At 37.0% G+C, this 23,298-nt stretch overlaps 1 protein-coding gene across 4 annotated transcripts in view; it reads right to left on the reverse strand.

Annotated features, from left to right (window-relative positions):
• The window catches only part of LOC141389683 (octopamine receptor beta-3R-like), an 825,473-nt gene that overhangs the window by 56,544 nt on the left and 745,631 nt on the right, over positions 1-23,298 (reverse strand). For all 4 annotated transcript variants that reach the window (XM_073961584.1, XM_073961582.1, XM_073961583.1 and 1 more), the window contains 3 exons: positions 19,995-20,270; positions 19,749-19,920; positions 17,044-19,501 (listed from right to left, as the gene is read on the reverse strand). In XM_073961584.1, coding sequence (XP_073817685.1) covers positions 17,044-19,501; positions 19,749-19,920; positions 19,995-20,270 — 2,906 coding nt within the window. The remainder of the gene's footprint in view (positions 1-17,043; positions 19,502-19,748; positions 19,921-19,994; positions 20,271-23,298) is intronic.

The raw sequence follows: 23,298 nt of genomic DNA on the forward strand, positions 1-23,298 counted from the left end.
GCGGTTATTTTTAGGCGTTTATGGAATATGCATCATATTTTTGTAATCAGAATTATAAGGACTACCTTTGGTGAAAATCTCAAAGCCATAAATTACACTTAATTAAAAAGTTTGAAGTTTTGTGGGTGTGGTACCGTAGAGAGTGGTTCAGTATAGTCCGCCTTGGAAATTAATCCAAATCTGCGATAAAGATTACGTTGTGTAAAGGTTGGAACAATGCCACTTACAGCTTTCGATAGTTAACGTGCCCACTACCCATTTTAGTTGGTCACGGTAGGTTTTTTAGAGCTCTTGTCAGGAAACAGGCACTTGTTAAAAAAATAAGTAAGAACGGCGTTAAGTTCGGCCCGGTCGAACTTGTTGTAATACAATAAAACCGAACAATTAGTTTCCTTTCATTTATGAAGAAGACTAAATACCAAATTCCAGCCATTTAGATGGAATATTGAAGCCAGAACCTTCAAAATACCGAAAATCGGGAGGTACACTCCTGTGGGGGCAATGTGAAGGCGTGGATCTATACCTACAAATTTCAGGTGGTTGAAAGTTGAATACCCCAACGAAGACGATTATTGTGACCATATCCTTGAAAATACCGAAAATCGGGAGGTACCTTTCTATGGGGGCTACATTAAGGCTAAGACCTATACCCACAAATTTCATATGGAAAGTTTTGTATCCCAAATGAAGACTTAATACCAAACTTCAGCCATTCCGGAGGAATATTGAGGCCACAACCTTCTAAATAACGCAAATCGGGAGGTACCGTTCTATGGAATGTACCGTTCTATATGAAGGCGTGGGCCTGTATCAAACATCCTGGAAGTAATTGCGAACTGTATCTTGATTTCAACAGACGGACGGACGGACAGGCGGACATGGTTATATCGACTTAGAATTTAACTCTGATCAAGAATATATATATTTTATAGGGTCTCCGAGGAAATTTTCGATACCCTTCATATTATGGTGGAGGGTATAAAAAAACGTTCAAAACGATCCACCGACAAACAGCCCTTAAACTGCACTTAAGCAACAATTTTTGTTGTAAGGGAAGTATCCGAAGGTTGTTGTCTTGGAACTTCATGTACGTTTTGAAGAAAGTTTATTATGTGTCATGAGTCATTTTAGTTAGCTATCGAAGGTTTCTTTACAGTTTTAAGGCCAATATCTCAGGAAGTATGGACGCGAAAAACAATAGCGGAAGCATAGAAAATCTCAAAACTATCCGAAACATATCCATAAACTGCACTTTGCGAAATTTTTTATTTGTTTAGGAGGTGGGCCGTCATGAAGAAATATTGTGATATGCAAAGTTTGGGCCATATCATTATATGACGTTTTCGAACTTTAACTAATTTCGGCTTTGCTGACAGAGATATAACCTCAGTCTATCCATAATTAAATTTCAATTCAATTTCGATTACCGGCTACACAAAAAATTATTTTACCCAAAAAGTATGTATTTAGGGGCCCAGCAAAATGTTCGATGCCAAAGATGACATTCAATCATGGGTGCAAGTAATCTGGCATGTCATCTTTTTAGCATCTTCATCGATGATTTTTATATGAGCGTGGACCCCAAAAGATGCTGTTAATTTTTGGATCCAAAGCATGTCATTTTGACCAACGCTGTGACATGTCATTTTCACCAATGCTTTGACATGTCATTTCCACCAATGCTTTGGCATGTCATTGTCACCAACCCTTTGCAATGACATTTTCATTACGACGAACCAATGCAAAAGATGCCATGAAATCACGTCATCGCATGGAACCCCTTCCTTCAAGTTTTGCTGCGGGGGTTTTCAATTTTTTTGTGGCCCTTTTTGGACATGTGAACTTTTGCCAGCAAAAATATGGATTTGAATGAAAGCTCAAAAGTGTTGCGGAGCCCATTTTGGAAGTGGATCTTATGCCAGGAAGCATGGAAATGCCCACGAAAAACATGATATTGCTTTAAACAGGAAACAGGAGTAGCTTCGGTGACAAGTTTCCAAAGGATCATCAAACAGAACTTAAACTGTACTTGAAAAAAAAAACAAATGGGGAACTATAAAGTCCATTTTCGAAGATAAACTGGGTTTGGACCCTATAATTCGAGATCCAAATATCGCGCGTATCATTTTGGCGAAAATGTTGGAACTTTAGTGGGGAAGTACCGAAAGGAGTGGACCGATAAGCACCATCTTTGAACTTTATCTATGATTCGAAGAAATATAACGATATACAAAGTTTGGAAGTAGTCGTGCCCACCAACCGCTATACATGGGGGGCTTAGGGGTTTTTTACAGCTTTCGAACCATTTTCTCAGGGAGTCTGTACAGTTGTAATAGAGACTTCGAAAACAACCTTTTGCAAAAGAAGAAGAACCAAAGCGGCTTAAACTTCATTTTTTCGAAACTTTGTGTGGGAGGTAAAAGTGATCTGATATAATCCATATTCATACCTGATCTGTGACTGATGAAAATATTACGATGTGCAAAGTTTGGCCCAAATCGGTTACTCCCTCGCACTGTTATCGTGCGCACGATTGTACTGAAAAAATGTTGGACTTTTGTGGGGAGGTACCCGAGTGAGTAGGCAGATACGATCCATCTTCAAATTTGATCTAAGTGTGGACAACATATGACGAGGACCAAATTGTGGACCGTGCCCTCCAGCCAGCCAGACAAACGAACGGACATTGCTAAATCGACTCCGAAATGTCTGAAACGGGTTTCTTCCAAACATACTTGGGGTCTAAAACCATTACAGTAGAAAATCTATAATTCGTATTCCAAGGGACCGGCCATTTTATACGAATTATCGAGGTTTTCGATTTAGCGGGGTTAAAATGCGAATGAAATGGCTTCAAGGGACCGACAGTTTATACGGATTATCGAGGGTTTCGATTTATTGAGGTACGAATTATCGCGATTCCACTGTATTTCCCTATTAAGCCTAAAGGTTGAGGGTATAAATATTACGAGGTCCAAATTTGGACCAAATCGAGAGGACCTATACCTACAATTCCCTTCAGAAATAATATTTGCCCACAACGAAGACTAAGCATAAAATATCTGGTCAATGGTGGACTTGCCAGGTCTAAAGTCGCATTGGTATGGCCCAATTATCTCGTTGACCATAGGCTTTAGTTGTTCGCACAATATCCCTGACACGATCTTGTAGGCAATAGGGAGTAGACTTATGCCCCTATAGTTAGAGCATACAGTATTATCTCCCTTCTTGTGGACGGGGCACAGGATACTCAGGTTCCAATCGTCGGGTACTCGTTTTTCCTGCCAGATGGTGCTAACTAGCTGATGAATACACCTTATCAGCGTGTCGCCTCCGGTTTTGAACAGCTCGGCTGGTAAGCCATCGGCCCCTGCTGCCTTATTATTCTTCAGCCGATTTATTGCTGTCTTTACCTCATCTTGGCTGGGCGGTATACATTCAATACCATCTTCTGGGATTGGGACTGTGGTATCTTCGTCGTCTTCGCTGCTATTGGATACCAACAGATTTGAAAAATGTTCTTTCCATATCCTGAGTACACTATCTGTATCAGTTACCAAATTACCTTGCTGGTCTCTACAGGAGGATGTGCCTGTACCAAAGCCATCAGTTTGATGCTTGACTCTTTGGTAGAATTTTCGGACTTCATTCTGGCTCCTGTACATCTCGATTTTTTCACACTCCCGCTTTTCCATCTCTCTCTTTTTCCTGCGGAAAAGACGTTTCTCCTCTCTCCTTTTCTCCCTGTATTTCTCTCGTGCGCTACGCGTTGCTACGGATTGTAAAGTAGCCCTTTATGCCGCATTTTTCTCTTCGGTGGCAGCACGACACTCCTGGTCATACCATAGATTCCTTGGTGGAGGTCTTTGGTATCCAAGTATGGATTTTGCGGCTGTTTGCATGGAGTGGGCAATGCTTTGCCAGTGCGCTGATATGTTATCGGGATGAGGAGTGCTTTGATTAAGCAATTGGGCTAGTTGGGTGGAATATGCTCTGGCTATCTTTTGGGATTGCAGCTTACCGATGTCTAACTTTCGTGTTGTGTCTGTTCGTACTTTGTTTGCTACGTTTAAGCGGATGCGTACCTTTGCTGCAACAAGGTAGTGGTCCGAATCAATGTTTGCGCCTCGGACCGATCGTAAATCCAACACGCTCGATGCATGTCTTCCATCTATCACCACATGATCAATTTGGTTTCTTGTTTTCTGATCTGGAGACAGCCAGGTGCCCTTATGAATATCGAGATGATTAAATCTGGTACTGCTAACTACCATGTTTTTTGCAGCTGCAAAGTCTATCAGCCTCATACCATTGTCAGATGTTTCACTATGGAGACTGAATTTCCCGACTGTTGGGCCAAAGATATTCTCCTTTCCAATTTTGGCATTAAAATCGCCTAGAATGATTTTAATGTCATGGGCAGGGCAACGGTCATATGTTTCTTCTAAGTGCTCGTAAAATATATCTTTGGTCTGTTCGTCCTTTTCTTCAGTGGGAGCATGAGCGCAAGAAGAATATAGCTTTTATTCGAATTTCAGCAAGTCTTTCATTCACTGCGGTGAAGCTGGATACCAGATGTTTTAGTCTCCGACTAATTACGAATCCACAACCAAACTCATGATTTACGTCATGGCAGCTATAATACAGTGCGTCACCTTTAGGTGTTGTTGTGACGCCTTTCCCAATCCATCGTATTTCCTGCATGGCAGTAATATCGGTCTTGTACTTTTCAAGTACGTCTACCAATGCGAAGACTGCACCTTCTCTATAAAGAGTGCGAACATTCCAGGTGCAGATTCGCAGATCATGGTACTTAAAACGTTTGCGGGGTTCGTCAACTTTAGAAGGGTTTGTTTTTCTTTCGGTTTTTCATAGTAGGCTGTTTTTTCTAGGGGAGTGTTACTAACCCGACGCCCAAACCCAAGTTTTTAACGTTCTTATGGTTGAACGCGCGGCACATGTTAGCTCACTATCTTTAACGGGTGTTAAAGGCAGTTCCGCAGTTGACACACCGGGGAGGTCAGTGTCCACTTGGGATGAAAGAGGGACCAAGATAAATCTTGGGCTTTGCCATGTTAAAACCGGTCAGGACCGTTGCTTGGTATCTTCCATTCCCTACGTCAGAAGAATTGCTTAGAACTTTATTTGGGAGATTTTTGTAAAGAGTTACTTGGTTCAACTCCCTACTGTTTAGCTGATACTGACCAAAATTTCAGTAATTATGTAAAATTTTCTATATTTTATCGATTTTGATGCCCTAGATGGAGCTTTTCTTATGCGATATGTCCAAAAGATAAGTTTTACTAGTCTAGGTCTATAATATTGCCAAAGACAGAAAGGCCAAGTTCCTCTTCGTTTCTGAGATAAAGGGCCGATAAATGCAAAAAACTGCAGTTTAGATGAGGCCATAAAATACGAACTGGATCTGACAGGACAAAACCCTACTAGGGTTTTTGTAGTCTCAATATGTACTTTCAAAAAATTCATACTAGAAGTTGTTTGTATTTTCAGAGTTGCATTATATGTCGCTGTACAATGCTCACGACCTGGAACTGCTAATCATGGGTGAATACACGATCCAATATCTGACAACCTTCTGCCAAGCAGAGCCAAAAAGTCTGTTTCTCCTTGTCAAGGGCCTGATGTGGCTACAGCGAGAAGGAACGACCATAAAACATGGCAAAATGTATTTTTTATATTCCTTCTGGCCAAAATGCGAGGGCTACTAGATACATTTCTGGCCTAATAATTTTGTTTATTTTCAATGGTTTGATTTTTCAAATCCACGTTTTTTTCCCGTAAAAAACCACTGGTTGTCATTGTGCACAAAAATCCGTATTCTCCTGTTCGTTTTTCGAATTTCTCCGAATTGACTGTCCTACTTTGCTCATGCGGAATAGTCGCCATACGGCATGTTTTGTCGAAGATCTTATAAACGACTTTTGAAGCACAATCCTTTTTCAAGAGTTATGAACTTGCTGAAAGAAATATTGGGTTTTTTGAACTTTTTAGGCTTTTATTATGGGAAATTGGGATAGCAAGGGTTTTCTTTTTTTGTAAAAAGGGTAACAAATTTGACCATTAATATCAATATATTTAGTGTCGATTTTAAGCTCAAAATGACTGTTGAATTTTTTTTCTTGGAATCTAATAATAGATGCCAAGATAGCATTACAATAAAATTTTAATATTTGACCACTTTCAGTTACATATTATAATATCTGAACCCTAAAAATTATCTGACCATCATCAAAATGGCAAGACATTTTGCTGTCTGTTGTCCTCATATTCACAAAAGAAGTTGCACAGACGGCCGAACAGATATGTATAGCCATATATAATACGTGGTATACATAAAGGTGGGTCTGCAACCCTTTCTTACAATTTTTTGAGTCAAAATTAACATATAATGCCCTCAGCACATAGCCTCCGTATACCTTATTATTGATATTATTGTGAATTCACAATAAAGTTTTTATTTTCTTGTTTCTCTGATGTCGATGCCAAAATTCGAACCGAAGAAAAAACTCGCAAATTTTATGTTTCGTAATATTATTTTCTTCGTTTTTGGTTTGTTCAATGTGATTTCAAATGAAATAAATACGTAAAACTAAATGTACATAAAACAACAACATAAAATAGTACAACCTCAGATTCTGAGTACCAACCATCCTATCTATTTCATTTCTCTGTCTTCACTTCATTAAAACACCCTTCTATTTTGCGAATGCAATAAACGCATTAATCGTTTGTTTTCAAACGTAACCGAATATGTGTTGTAGACTAATTAACCAACGAATAAAAAGGGATCTCATGAAGTTAATTAATGGGCAAATGTGACTGCCTACACCAATCAAAGTTGTTACACATTTACTGGGAATGAAATTTATGTATCATTAACGCGCTCTTAACGAAACATTGCTATGTGATTAATAACATTTAAGAGCCAAAAGAAAAAAAGACATTAAACCGAAAAAAGAAAGGAAGAACAAACACACGTTTAACAACTGACGAATAACGTAACGAACTAACAAAAGAACAACAAAACACATGACGGCAAATCCGAAATTTAAGACATTTCACTTAACTTTAACTCAACACAAAAAAACTTTAAATGTTCAACACAGAAATGTTCCCTTCAAATAACAAATAGGGTTAATTAATAACAGACCAGTTGTATACTAAACTACTAATGAAAATGAAAATTAGAGTGTTGTTTTTGTTTTATTTTCTTCAAATGGAAGGAAGGATGATATAGAGAGTTTTAGACCCTTTTTGTGTTGAAAGATTAATAGTAATGTGAATAGTTATGGTGTTGATGATGAATATTGTTATTTGTTAAGATATTTTAGATAATGATATCGCTATTAGTTGATTATATACTTTATACTATAATGTTATATAATATTATTATTTGGGTAATAGCGCTTTTGTTATTTGTAGTTTGGGATATTTTGTAAACAATTTATTGAAAAGTACGGAAATGGATTTTTCATAACTATTTTATTAGTTTAAAATAATAATCTTTGAATTATTATTTCCATAATATAGTTTGGAAAGAAAATATTGGCCTTATCTTAGGTAATTAGACTCCGCTATCAGGGTCTGGTGAGTATCACATGAATGCTCATTTCGAACTACAAGACTATATTTTTTACTGCACGGGCAGAAGCCTCAGTAAATTAATAATACAGTAAATAAATTGAGCGAGTTGATTCAGTTTTAAGGTTCTGCTATATACTTTTAAAGAGCCCAAAATCTTTTGGAAGTATTAGGCGTACTGATGGAGCAACGACCACCTCCGAATTGAAAATACTGGACATATTGGACAGCACCCACCTTTTTAACTGTACGGATGTCGACATAAACCCACGACTAGGATTTCATGGGCTATCAGTACTTTTCAACATTTCAAATCTATTCGCCTAATGCGATAATCTTCTTAAAAAGTTTTTCCAAGCTTATCTTCTGCTGTCGTTCGTACCGGTTCTGTGGAGGGAGATGACTGTGTCGTTTATCCCTAAGGCGGGTAAACCAAGTAACTCAATATTCTGGAAATTAGTTTTAGCTTATGAACAATCCATCTTAGTAAAGCATATCATGCTTATACCAAAAGGACGTCTGACGAAACCAACGATGGTTAATTTTGTGGCATTTATTGGACATTTGGAATAGGATTAAAGTTCAAAAGAGTTGCAGAGGAGGTACTTAAAGGAATGGACCGACATAGTCCATTATGGAAGTGGATCTTATTTTGGGATATATCGCCCACTAGTCATTTCGTCATATCGTATAACTTATGGACCAGTATGCCAGGAAGCATGGACTTGTCCACGGACAACATAATACCGTTGTAAGCAGGGCAACAACGAGCAGCAGACCTTAACAGACCTTAAACTGCACTTAAACACAAATGTTGAACTTTTGTGGAGGAGGTTCCCTAAGGTACCTCCATTTTAGAAGTTAAACTAAATTTGGACAGAATATTAGGAGATCCAACGTTTGGACCAAATTTGTTCAAGAGATATAGTGCATACCATTTAAGTAACATTTTTTAAATATTCGGGGGAACTACCGGAAGTTGTGGGCCGGTATTGCCTATCTTCGAACTGAAAGTATGATAAAATATCAGGAAGGCCAAATTTTGGGACCAAATCGGTTAGTTCGAGAGTTATCGTGGGCTCCAGCCACTACATATGGTGCCATAGGGTTTTTTAAACCTTTCGGGATGTTTTCTCAAGAAGTATGGACTTGCCCCTGAAAACACTTTTACCGTCGTAATTGAGACAGCGAATGTAAGTTGCTTCAAAAAAATCAAAGCGATTCGAGAGCAGGATTTAAAGTGAACTTATCGGTAATTTTGTGTGATAAGTACCCGAAGAAGTGGACAAACATAATCCATATTCGAACCTGATCTATATCTGGTAGACAAATTACGATGTGTAAAGTATGGACTAAATCGGTCACTCCCTTCAAAAGTTATCGTGCGAACAATTCGTTATAATCCATCTTCGAACTTAAACTAATTTTGGACAAATTATTGCCAAAGACAAATTTTGGACCGAATCGGTTGATCCGTCCGAGAGTTGTCTTGCGTTCCAACCACTACACACGGTGTCATAGGGGTTTTTGCATCTTTCAGGCTATTTTCTCAGGAAGTATGGACTTGCCCTTAATGAGACATGTACCGTCGTAAGCGGGGCAGCGAATGCAAGTTGCTGCAACAAAAATCAAAGAGATTCGAGAACAGGTGAACTTTTCCGAAATTTTGTGTAGATGAGGTCCTACACAAAATTTCGGAAAAGCCTGGTAGAAATTTCGCGATGTGCAAAGTATGGACCTAATCGGTTAATCCCTTCAAGAGTTATAGTGCGCACAAATTTTCCGAACATTTCCGAACTTTTGTGGGGGAGGTACCGGAAAGAGTGGACCGATATAACCCATCTTCGAACTTAAACTAAGTTTGGACAAAATATTACGAAAGCCAAATCGGTTCACCCGTTCGAGAGTTATCGTGCGCACCAGCTAGACAGACAGACGGACGGACATTGCAAAATCGACTCCTCTTGGATTTTCAACTTTAAACAGGCATATCTTATTTTTTCCACAACGGATTTCTACGGCTAACATTATTGTTGGATTTAGGTAGTTTTGGAAATTAGTACCTGTATTTGGTAAATTTGTATTTGAATCAACGGAAATAGATGGAATCCTGAAATTTTGACCTAAGATTACTGTTGGAGCGTAGGATTTGGATATTCGTTCTTATTTGTACGAAAAGTACTAAATGGTACGACATTTGGTAAAATCTGGATTTGGGTGAACTGATAGAGATGGAATCCTGAAATTTGTAATTAAGATTACTTTTGGAGTGTAGGGTTTGGAATTTCGTAATTATGTGTACGAATAGTACTAAATGGTATTAAGTTTGGTTTGGATTTGTGTGAACGGATAGAGCTGGAATCCTTACATTAGGAATAACGATTATTGTTGGAATGCAGAATTAACATAGTTTTGGAAGTTCGTACTTATGTGTACGAAAAGTACTAAATGGAGCTAAATTTTGTACAATTTGGATTTGAATTATTGTTGGAGTGAAGGATTTTGGGTATTTTGCAAATTTGTACTTTTGTGTACGAAAAATACTAAACGTACTAAATTTGGTATAATTTGTATTTGGGTCAACAGATAGAGATGGAATCCTGATATTTGTAATTCAGAATACTTTTGAAGTGTAGTATTTGGAAATTCGTACTTATGTGTGCGAATAGTATACATCTTTCCATCTGAAATTCGTCGGTATAGGTCTACGCCTTCACAAAGCCGCCATAGAACGGTACCTCCAGATTTTTGGTATTTTGAAGGTAGTGCCCTCAATACCAGATCAAAACGGCTGAAAATTAGTATATAGTTTTCGTTGGTGGTATAAAATTTCCACCTAAAACTTTCCGTTATTGTTCAATGTCTTCATATAGTCCTCTTAAAATGGTCCCTCCCAATTTTCTGCATTTTGAAGATTTTGGCACTAACATCCCGCCCAAATGGATGAAATTTGGTATTTGGTCTTAGTTGGGGGTATACAATTTTCTACCAGAAATTTGTCAGTATAGGCCTACCTACGTCTTCATATTGCCCTTTAGAACGGTACCCCCGATTTTTGGTATTCAACCGAAATGACTGAAATTTCGAATTTAGTCTTCGCAAGAGTCTTCGAATCGGTTGTAGAATTTTGGAATTTTGTGTGCCGAAAAGATAGAAAACTTATTCTCAAAAAACAATTAAAATCTAGGAACTGAGATTGATGCAATTTAATTCGATAATTGTAAATATTGGTCCATGTTTTGGAAATAACTATATGAGCTTTTTTGGAGGGAAGTTAGAAAGGGGAAGAACTTAGTACTTTTATAAACGATAGGAAACTAAGTGTTCCTATTCACTTCAATACAGTTCGTGATGGAGGGTATAAAAAGTTTGGCTCGACCGAACTTAACTCCGTTCTTACTTGTTTCGTATATAGGGTTGATACAAGAAGGTAATTTTTTAAGCTTATACCTTATATGTGCTTATATGTGTACGAAAAATACAAAATTTGGTACCCGTTTGGTATTACATAAACGTTAAGATAAGAATTTTTTTGTTTGTTTTGAAATGCGTAATAATTCTGATATTTGGAATTAATTTCTCTGTGGTCTGAGCTATATGATATTGGTAATACCTCCTATAAGACTACGAAATGTACTAAATGATACTATATTTGGTTAAGGAATAAAGTTGGAATTAGGAAATATAAAAGTTTTAAAGGGTAATAAGTAATAAGTGTACTAGGGGCACAAAATAGTACTAAACATTAAATCACTGATATGAATGAACTGGCAAATCCAGCGATCTGAAATTTGTTACGAGAATCGCTATTGGGATTAGATCAAAATGGCTATGAAAATTCACACTTAAAATGTATGGCATGTTTCTGCATTTAGTACCATAGGCAAGTAGGGCTTAGATAATTCCCTGTGTTTGAAAAATTGTATTGAATATTATATCATTGGTTTTTATGTGATTTCTAAATAATTTCCTGAAATCAGATCAAGAAACGTGAAGTTTCTTTTCAGCAGAATTGTTTGTCATTCTGAACGTTTTAGTATGTTTTTAATTGAATGAATTTTTAACATTTTTCACAATAACGTTTTTACCTGCTGAAAACAGGAAGCCCTAAATTGAAATACCTCAAAAAATGTGTGTCACTGTTCATGTGTAGGATGCGATACAGCCGATTTTATTGCAAATTCGAACTAAGGAGGTACGAACAGTATTACTACAACAAAATATTCTATGTTCACGATTTCCATATTAAATATTGTTTATTTGTTTTTTATTCCCTTTCCGCATACGAAGAAGCGGCTACTTAGCTAGTACTAAATATTAGATTCCATAGGATTGTCTTTTTCGGATTCTTGATACTTCTTTACGGACAAGCACCGACCAAATCGTAATTTTGTCGGACCTCCTGCTCTGGCTAGTTCGTCCGCTATATAAGTCAAATCTACAGACCGGTCTTCCAAGCAGAAATTGTAGCCTTTTTAATCATGTGTGACTGATGCAGGTAGAGATCATCATGGGATACTGTCATGTAAGATTCAGAACATGATGATTCGATGAAAGCAATTTCGATTACTTACTTTCTTTTTCTCAAGAATGGCTCAAATGGCAATGTAGAAAACACATTGAGCATCTTAATGCTTTAATGTAATTGCAGTCAACTAACGACTTCCTCTTTAAAGGCTTATTTTCTCTTTCTTAACTAAGACGTTGTTCTAACCGCTATTAAAATGTCAACACCATCCGAGAAATGACCTTAACCCGGATTAAAGTGCGTTGAACTTTTGCTGAGGAGGTAGCAACAGGATAGCTATCGTGCCAAGCAAACATTTTTGTTGGTCATCGTAGAATTTTTGAAAGCTTTTGGGTTATTATGTCAGTAAGTATGACCTTGCCCAAGAAAAATTCAAAACGATCCTCGAACAGCGCCTAAACTACACAAAATCGAGATGAGATTTGTAATATAAACCCAAACGATCCAAGGGTTGGAGAACTGATATTGAATGTCAACAGGAATTTAGGCGGTCACAAATGGAAAAAGTGGCTAAAGCACATAATGTGCTGCAAAATTAGAACCGGTAGTAGTAAATTGTGGACAACGGTTAAGGCCTCATCAGACATTGGGGAACTGGGTGTAATGTTTAAGGGCGTGTTTGTGACAAATCCGAAGTGTTTTTTCCTGTTACTCCTTTAGGGAGCATAGGGCTGCCACAAAGCTTCGCCATCTTACACAGTTACTTGCTGTTGTTTTTGCATCCTCCCATGTAAGGTTGTTTTGTCCGAGTTCTTAGGTTATTGTTCGTCGTCAGGTGTTTCTTGGTCGACCTCGATTTTGTGATCCTTGGGAATTCCATTCAGCGCCATTCCCTTAATGCTATAAACATTTTTTCTTAAGATGTGGTCAATCCACCTCCATTTCCTACGTCTAAAATGCTTTTGTATTGGTTCTTGTTACTAATCCTGCATATGACCCTGAAGCATTTCCTTATGAATTCCTGTAGTTTTTGCGTGATGATGTTAGATACAAGCCAGATTTCACAGCCTTATAGCAGAATCGATGTTGCTTTGAATGTTTGAAGCTTGGTTTTCCATGCAATTTGCAGTCGTCCTAATGCTGCTCTCGCTTTATTTAGCCTATTGATTATGTCCGTTTCTGCACCACCATTCGTTGTTACAGTGCTTCCTAAATCGCAGAAGCTATCAACATATTCCGAAGAAGTGCGTGTGTTATTTTAGCTGGCAATTTATTGAGCAACCCGCCTATGTGAAGATAAGTGTTTTGCGGCGTTTGCGATCTCTTCCAGCCGAGGAGGAAACAGCACGGTTTACATCGCGATGGTGTTATAGCTGTTATCCGATGTGTAAAATCATCTCAAGCGCTTAGATCTGACGGAATATCAAAGGTGATGCCAACGAATATGTATGGAAAATTGACAGGGAAGTCTCGCTACTGAAGCCTGGCAAGGATGCCTGGTAAAGGTAAATCACATAGGTCGACCTCACTTTTGAAGAGACTTGAGGCGATACTCCTCCGCAGCAGTGGTTAGTTTATGATCCATGACTTGAGGACCTTAAGCACAGCCTGTCTATTAACATATATAGTCACCGGTCCTGTAGGGCTGGTTTCGAGTCCTTTAAGTACGATTATGGGGAGTGAGTCAAACCTGACTTGGTTTAAACTGACTATCGATTAGGTTTGAGCTTCGCATGTCCGAAAAGTGAAACCACACGCCACGATCCTCACTCTCGGAGCTGCCATATGTGTGCCTTTGATAGCCTTATTCCCAAGTGATTGCCATAATGCAAGTCCACCGTAGGTTAAGATGGACGGAATTACGGTATATGACTTTTGGTCTGAGTTCCCAACTTGTCCTAATAGAGTTCATGCAGGAATAGAGTGCAATGAAATCTTTTTTGTCCGCTGCTCGGAATGGAAAAAAAGATGTGAAGCTACGTTATGGTATGGTTGTTAAAAATGCACATCTTATCAGCACAACTACATCATCATTATAAGTCAGCACCTTAGTTTTCACCTGCTGTAAACAAGAATTTCATTGGAGAGTCCCTCCCTTCGCGTTGTGCCTCTGTTAACAGTTTTCTTCACGGAACTCTCTCCTGTGCGCGAATTGATAATTCTGCTTTTCAGCATTTCGTCGATACATTCCACTATGATGGAGGTATGTAATTCCTGTGTTGCTGGGAGCGTTATGGATGAATTTAAATTTTACATTTTTTATACCCTCAGCATTTATGCTAACTAGGGTATATACAGGGGGAAAATGTGTCTCATCGAAATAATGGCTGGCTGGAGCGCACGATAACTCTCGAACGGATTAACCGTCCAAAATTTGGCTTTCGTAATATTTTGTCCAAACTTAGTTCAAGTTAGTTATATCGGTCCACTCCTTCCGGTACCTCCCCCACAAAAGTTCGAAAATATTCGGAAAATTTGTGCGCACGATAACTCTTGAAGGTAGTAGCCGATTTGGTTTATACTTTGCTCATCGAGAAATTTCTACAAGACTTAAAAAAGTTCCAATATGGGCTCAATCGGTCCATTCCTTCGGGTAACTCCCACACAACATTTCGAAAAAAGTTCAGTTTAGGAGTTGATCTCAAATCGCTTTGATTTTTGCTGCAACAACTTGTATTCACTGTCCCCTATACGATGGTACAAGTTTCATCGGGGGCAAGTCCATATTTACTAAGAAAATAGCCTGAAAGTTGCAAAAAGCCCCTGTGACACTGTGAGTAGTGGTTGGGGAGCAAGATAACCCTCGAACGGCCTTCATAATATTTAGTTCAAACTTAGTTTAAGTTCGAAGATAAGCCATATTGAATTGAAAGAGTGTACCGATCTTTCAATTCAAAAATGTTCGGAACAAATGTGGCCAAGATAACTCTTGAAGGGAGTGACCAATTTGGTCCATACTTTACACATCCTAATATATTAAGCAGATATAGATCAGGTTTGAATATGGACTATATTTGTCCACTCCTTTGGGTAGTTCCCAAACAAAATTTTGGATAAGTTCACTTTAAGACCTGCTCTCGAATCACTTTGACTTTTGTTGAAGCAACTTAAATTTGCTGCCTCAATTACGACGGTAAATGTATTTTTCAGAAAAGGTGTAAAAAACGGCTAATGCACCATATGTAGTGGCTCGAGAGCATGACAACTCCCGAACCGATCAACCAATTTGGTCCAAACTTTGGATCTACTAATATTTTTTCCAAATTTAGTTTAACTTCTAAAAAATAGGTCCTCTTCTTAGGGTACCTCTCCCATAAAAGTTCAACGTTTGTGCCTAATTGCAGTTAAGGCTCTGTTCGAAGATCGTTTGTAAATGTATACCGATGGTGTTCGTTGTGGTCATGTCTAGAACGATATTATGTTTTCCGTGGACAAGTCCGTGATTCCTACGATGACCCACTGAAATGACTAGTGGGCGTGATATCTATCGAAAAGATATGATTCCCTTAATAATATCCACTTCCATAATGTACTATGTAGGTCCATTCCTTCAAATACCTCCTCTACAACACTTTTTAACTTTAATCTCAATCATAATTTTTGTCGTCAAGTTTAAGTGTCCAAAAAGGGTCACAAATTCTGAAAAGAGCCCAGACATAGGCTGAGGGTATATTTCTGTCGGCAATGCCGACTGATACTTTTTTACGTGTTAAAGCACGCTTCTACATCGAGAAAAGCCGACAAGGTAAAGTTAGAATTTTCCATATTCTTCTCAACATGTCCAACCACCTAATAAAAGGGTGCTGAGATCTACTGATCTTTTCCTTAATAGAAAAGAAGAAAGACTAATTATTCCATTATTCCATTATTATTGTCTATAGGTAGTGTTTGACTCGGCTTCCCCGCTTTGGAGATCTCTTTTCATAGACCAGGTATGTGCGCTAAAGGCAGACAGGCCTTAAAAATCTCAGTCAGAATCGTTAGCATCGGCTAACTCTAGTGAATCTGTCTGCCAGCTTTTCACCATCTTCAGTTCGGACTTCATTATGTCTTGTTGTAGTGGGGTCATAATCAAAGTCCGCACACCCGGGGAAGTGAACCCCCGGTAGTAGAGCAGAGTTAGAGTTGCTTCACGAATCGGACTGTGCTCTTTGGTATGAGAATAACTTTTCTGAGATTTCAAGTAACGAAGAAATATATTTTTGAAGATCGGACAATGTTTAGGGACAAACTTGACAACGAATGGGTGGAATGAATGAATGAATGAAACTAAAACTAAAGTTTTGTACTCCGAATGTTTTTGTCCAAATGTACTGATGTGGTACCCTACCACATGATCTACCCCATCCGAACATTTTTGATTTCAAAATTCTGACCACATAGCCTAAATGTTTTTCTGTTAGCAACAATTGTCTAATACTTTTCGATTTGTTGCGATAGTCCATGAACAACATTAAATGGAAGGTGCTTATACCTGGGAAGTTTTTGCGGAGGCGATGCAGTCAAGGAGGCGATACAGTCAATGCATTGTCCCAATTTGAACTTCTATATCTCAATAACGGTAAAACCTACTAAATTATCATAAAGGTCAGTCAAGTAGAGAATTTTCATAGTTATAACATTTTCGATAGGACTTGCGGTTTCCAAGCAAAATCGTAAAAACCTAAAAAACCACTAAAATGCCAACTTGAATCGCGATTTAATAAAAAGGGCTCGGGCAATTTTTTTTTTTGTTTTTTTGATTTTTCTCATCTATGAACATTGTAGTTTCAGAATCCGCAAAAACTTCCGAGGTGTAAGAACCTTCCATTTTAAGTTGCTTCAAGAGCACCATGTGAACCAATATAATATTTTATTTTATTTAATTTAAATATTTCCAAATTGTTTACAAAATATCCCATTGAATAAAATTACATATGTTTGTACATAATTACAACAATAAAATATACATAATTAAAATTGATTGCACTTACTTGCCGAACTCGTTGACACCCGACCCATGGGTATATAACTGCGACTGTCGCTATTGTCCTGCGAGAAGTTGATGACATTCACATCGTAGGTGACCACAGATGCCTGACGTTTGCGTACGGTTTGGATGCCTTCATAACCGGTCAGAAGAGAGCTACGTTTGCGTCCACCACCACTAACAGAGGTAGTCGTGAGTGTTGTTTCCGGTTCACTGTCAGGACGTTGATATAAAGGTGATGCTAAGTCTTTCTCCTCTCCTGTTAAAGAGCCACCGCTGCCGTGAACACCATCCGGGCCACGCATTGTGGTGGGCGATAGTGTGGAGTCTAAAATAATTTCCGGTTTTGGGGAAATATTAATGGGTTGTTGTGTTGCACTACCGTTTAATGTGGGTTCTAGCTGGTGTTGTTGATGCTGTTGTTGTTGTGTTGCAGCTGGTGATACAGCCAATGTGGTAAACACATCCAGCGATACCGTTGAGGTATCACTTACCACAAAATGATGATTTGTTGAGGCTGTTGGCGAACTGGCCAGTGGAAAACTGGGCTGGGCCGTGGCGGTGGGTGGTGGTGACAGAAAATAGACATTTATGCTATTCCCCCCTAGGCTGGGTGTGGCCGAATAGGGTGGTTGACCCATCATTGTGTTGGGACTTCGAGTGACAGGCAAATTTATGGCCGAATTGAAATTCGGTGTTATGGGTGGTGACATAAGGAAATTGCTGCTGTTCTTGTTTACCAAGATCTGATCACTCAGGGTGCTCATGCGTTGCTTTATGGATTCCTTGCGCAACGTGGTGTGTGGGACATCCGTGGATTTTTGTGACTTGTCCGGGGATTCCTTGTGAAAAGATTGCTCGGTGGAGGGAAAACTTAGGGAACGAAACAGTTCCACCAGCTCCGAACTGGATTTTTGGGAACTTTGTGACTTTTCGGGTATGGTGGAATTGTTGTCGGATTTCAGGGCCTCCGGTATGGAGGCATCCATTAGTGAAGAAGGTGACAGTGAGGGAGGTGGGGTGGAGGGCAGTAATGGCGAATCATTGGAGGTAATGTCTTTGAGAAAAGACAAATCATCTGGCCCCACTTCTTGTACGGTGTTGGAGCCCAAATCGATAAGTTGGAAATGGGTAGTGGTGGTGGTGGTTGGGGAGTGTTTGCTGTTAAGATCGTGGGGATCATCCATTTGTTCGGATTGTTCATTGAGCACATTGATGTCTAGGAGAATATCTGGGGTGTTATAACGGCTGGAGGAATCTATGCTATCCCCAAAAAGCCGGGGTAAATAGGCATCCGAATCGGTGTCACTGTGCTGGCGCGAACGCATATTATGTTTACGCTCCTTGAGGCCACCATTGTAGCTATGGGACAACTTCCTATTCCTTGATCTTTTGAAAAGTTGCGAACGACTTGTTTTAATTTCCTCCGAATTGGCTTGGTGCCGTTTCTTCTCCAGGGAAAAACATTCCGTGCTGGAACGTTTGGTCTTCGCCAGCAGGGATTTCAAATTGAAACCTTTGCCACTGCTGCCGCTGTCGGTTTTGGGAGTGCTGTTCACCGAACCCTCTTTTAGGGAGTCCAAGTGTTTGAGGGAATTTGGCGGCTTGGTATCACCATAATTTTTAAGGAACTCTGAATCACTGGCGGCGAAGGGCTTCTTTTTGCCGCTGCTGGCCTTTTGGCTACGTTGACGATTTTCACCATTTTTCATGCGTATAAAATCAGTCTCACTCAGGGCTGGATATTTGTTGCCGGAAAAGAATTCCTGCTGTTGTTGTTCGCATTGCTTATCACTTGCTTGCTGCAGCTGACCCGCTTGCCTTTTATAATACAAATAGTTGTCTTCGATAAGACGTTTAAGCTCTTTATTATCCTCGGAGAGAGGTATGAGGGTTGCAGGAGCGGCAGTTTGTTTTAATTTTATTAAATAATCGTTGCTCTCGCTGTCATCACTGTTGAGGTCTCCTCGACCACAACCGCCACCGCTGCTACCACTACCACCAAATATGCTTTGGTACTGATCAGAATCACAACCAGAGTTTCTGTAGAAATTTGAATCCTGTTTTCTTAGAGAATCTCTACTGGAGGCTGAGGCATTGGTAAATTGCCTAGCACCACCACCACCACCGCCACCGCCATTTACCTTGGGTATGGGTATGGCAATACTCTGCTGCAGGGGGGAATCATTACGCATATCCTGCCATACTTGGGCACTATAATTGATGAGATCCTTATTGGTACAGGGGACCTGTAATTGTTGATGCTGTTGTTGTTGTTGGGTCGCAGCATAGTGCAGTGCTATCATTGAGGGTGCACTGTCGGTATGGGTCACCTTTTCATAACGTTCCTGTTCGAGATCACGTAAATCAATACTACTACGGCTGAGACGTCTGGGTGGTGGTGAGGGCACCCGTAACTCATCGCATTCATCCTTGTCATCATCATCGGTTTGTGGTATCTCCTAGAAGAAGATGTAGTGTAGAAGTGTGTGTGTGTGTGGAAGACAAGTGGAAAAGATGTTTTTATTTGTTTACCATGTCAAAGTGAAATATTGATGAACTCTTTGAGCCAGAAATTGAAAAAAAAGAACAACAAAAAACATAACCCGTAAAGACAACTTAATCTGTTATTGAAGGCCACTACCAAGGATTATATTCCTTGGCTTCATGCATCCGGCAAATACTGCAAAGCTGAAAGTAATGTCTTACCTCAAAATGACTTATGGCACTATGAGTCTCTTCTCTCGTTAGGGTTAATTCACATTCACTGGGATGCAAATAATTCAAATTGGTGGGCTGTTGGGTGTGGCCCATGTGAACACTATTCAGCAAAATATTAGAGCTGGTGCGGCTTAAGGCTTTTCTTTGTCTCACGGCCTCTCTGTAAATAAAAAGCATCAACCAAAATTTAGTACAAACAACAACAAAAATAACCACATTTAATACTCAACTCACTTGTATATTCGAAAATACATAACCAACATCACAATTCCGGGTATCCAAAAACTAACCGAACTCGATATTAGGGCATAGGCTTTATTTACCACAAAGGAACATTGATAGGGATTTTGTGAAATTTCCTCCAAATGTTCAGCCGTTGTATACCAACCCAAAAAGATGGGTGTAAACGATATAAGCGCCGGCAATATCCACACATTGGCCAACATAAAACAAACAGTTTTGTGTGTCATATTCAATGGGTATTCCAGTGGTCGTACTATGGCATAATATCTGTGGGAAGGGAGAGAATGAAGAAGAGGAAGGTGAAGTATGATAAACATTAGTTGGTATTAAAAGCGACATTTGGTGTCACAACATGTTACTGTTGTGGTTTCGGAGAGTTGATGAGGGTTTTTAATATTGTAGATGGTAGGGAGGACAACAATTTTTATTTCAAAGTAATTTTGAAGTCAGTAATTAGCAGTGTTTTCAATTTTGTTTTTAATTTTGACAAGTTTATGTTTTGAGAAGATGAAAAAACATTTTCCTTCCTTCTGAACAATGGATGTCTAACACAAATAATTTGAAAATTTAGTTGGGGGCCTATATATTTTTTTTCAAACATGGAGTTTTTTAAATATTTTTTTCAAACTTGGATTTTTTTAAATATTTTTTTCAAACGTGGATTTTTAAAATAATTATTTAAACGTGGATTTTTAAAATAATTATTTAAACGTGGATTTTTAAAATAATTATTTAAACGTGGATTTTTAAAATAATTATTTAAACGTGGATTTTTAAAATAATTATTTAAACGTGGATTTTTAAAATGATTTTCTGAAACTTAAATTTTTCAATAATTTGGAATTTGAAAAGTTTTTTTTTAAACAATTGTTTTAAACTTCAATTTATTTATAGTATTTTTTCACCGTTGTGCAATGGTATGCACGCCCGCCTTGCACGCTGAAGGTCGTGGGTTCGATTCCCCGGCCAGGCAACATCAAACATTTTTCAGCGGTGGCAAAATACCCCTCAGTAATGTTGTCGATATTTCCTGAGTATTTCAGCTATGTAAAACTTCTCTACAAAGTGCTGTCTTAAGACACGCCGTTCGGACACTGCCATAAACAGTAGGTCCCATATCATTGAGCTAATATGAATCGGGGTGCACTCATTGATATGAGAGAAGTCTCGCTTGTCCCTTCAGGGATGTGTGTGGAACAATTAAATTTTTTATTGTTTTTCAAACATTTTTTAAATAGTTTTCAAACGTAGATTTTTTTAGAAATATTTTTCAAACCTGGATTTCTTTTAAATATTTTTTCAAATCCACGTTTGAACGATTTTATAAAAGTATTTTTTAAACGTGTTTTTTAAATATTTTTTTTCTAACGTGGACTATTTAATTTTTTATTTTTCAAACGTGGATTTTATAAAAATATTTTTATACGTGTTTTTTAAATATTTTTTTTTCTAACGTGGACTTTTTTTTCAAACGTGGATTTTATAAAAATATTTTTTTCAAATCTGGATTTTATAGAAATATTTTTTCAAACGTGGATTTTATAAAAATATTTTTTTCAAACCTGGATTTTATAGAAATATTTTTTTCAAACGTGGATTTTATAAAAATATTTTTTTCAAACCTGGATTTTATAGAAATATTTTTTTCAAACGTGGATTTTATAAAAATATTTTTTTCAAACCTGGATTTTATAGAAATATTTTTTTCAAACGTGGATTTTATAAACATATTTTTTCAAAAGTGGATTTTATAAAAAAATGGTTTTTCAAACGTGGATTTTATAAAAACATTTTTATGATTTTTTTATATCGGTTATCGGTTTTACGTCGGTTATTTTAAACATTTTTTATCAAAAGTGCAGTTTTTTTATATATCTTCAAACGTAGAGTTTTTCAATATTTTTTGTCAAACTTGGATTTTTTAAATATCTTTTTCAAACGTGGATTTTTTACATATTTTTTTTTAAACGTGGATTTTCTAAAATATTTGTTTCAAACATGGATTTCTTAAAACATTTTTTTCAAACGTGGTTTTTTTAACATATTTTTAGAAATGTGGATTTTTTTAAATTTTTTTTAATGGAGTTTTTAAATATTTTTTCAAACTTGGATTTTTCAAAATTTCGGAGTTTGAAAATTTTTTTTAAATAATTGTTTAAAACTTCAATTTATTTATAATATTTTTTTAAATATTTTTTAAATATTTTCCAAACGTAGATTTTTTTTAACAATATTTTTCAAACATGGACTTATTTTAAATATTTTTCAAACGTAGATTTTATAAAAATTTTTTAAATTTTTTTTTTAGTGGAGTTTTTAAATATTTTTTCAAACTTGGATTTTTCAAAATTTCGGAGTTTGAAAATTTTTTTTAAATAATTGTTTAAAACTTCAATTTATTTATAATATTTTTTTAAATATTTTCCAAACGTAGATTTTTTTAACAATATTTTTCAAACATGGACTTATTTTAAATATTTTTCAAACGTAGATTTTATAAAAATATTTTTTAAACGTGATTCTTTAAAATATTTTTTAATATTTTTTTCAAACGTGGATTTTATAAAAATTGTTTTGTCAACGTGGATTTTTTAAAAATAGTTTTGTCAAACGTGGATCTTATAAAAAATATTTTTTCATAGGCGTATTTTTTTAAATATTGTTTTTAAATGTGTATTTTTTAAAATATTTTTTCAAGCGTGGATTTTTCAAACGTGATTTTTTAAAAATTTTAAAATATTTTAAGAAATGTGGATTTTTTTAAATATTTTTAGAAACGTGGATTTTTTTAATATTTTTGGGAACGTGGATTTTTTTTAATATTTTTGGGAACGTGGATTTTTTTTAATATTTTTTTTTAAATATATAAACGGGAATTAAAGAAAATCAACGTGTTTTAAAAAAGATTATACGTGGATTTTTTAAACATTTTTAGAAACGTGGCTTTTTAAATATTTTTATAAACGTGGCTTTTTTAAACATTTTTAGAAACGTGGCTTTTTAAATATTTTTATAAACGTGGCTTTTTTAAACATTTTTAGAAACGTGGCTTTTTAAATATTTTTATAAACGTGGCTTTTTTAAACATTTTTAGAAACGTGGCTTTTTAAATATTTTTATAAACGTGGCTTTTTTAAACATTTTTAGAAACGTGGCTTTTTAAATATTTTTATAAACGTGGCTTTTTTAAATATTTTTGTTAAACATATAAACGGGAATTAAAAAAAAATGTAACGGTTTTTTTAAATAAGTGGGATTTAAAAAAAAAAAATAAACGTGGATTTGTAAAACGTTT

Source organism: Musca autumnalis, unplaced genomic scaffold (genome assembly GCF_047663935.1).
Source record: "Musca autumnalis isolate F117 unplaced genomic scaffold, ASM4766393v1 scaffold_1, whole genome shotgun sequence".
Taxonomy (NCBI): domain Eukaryota; kingdom Metazoa; phylum Arthropoda; class Insecta; order Diptera; family Muscidae; genus Musca; species Musca autumnalis.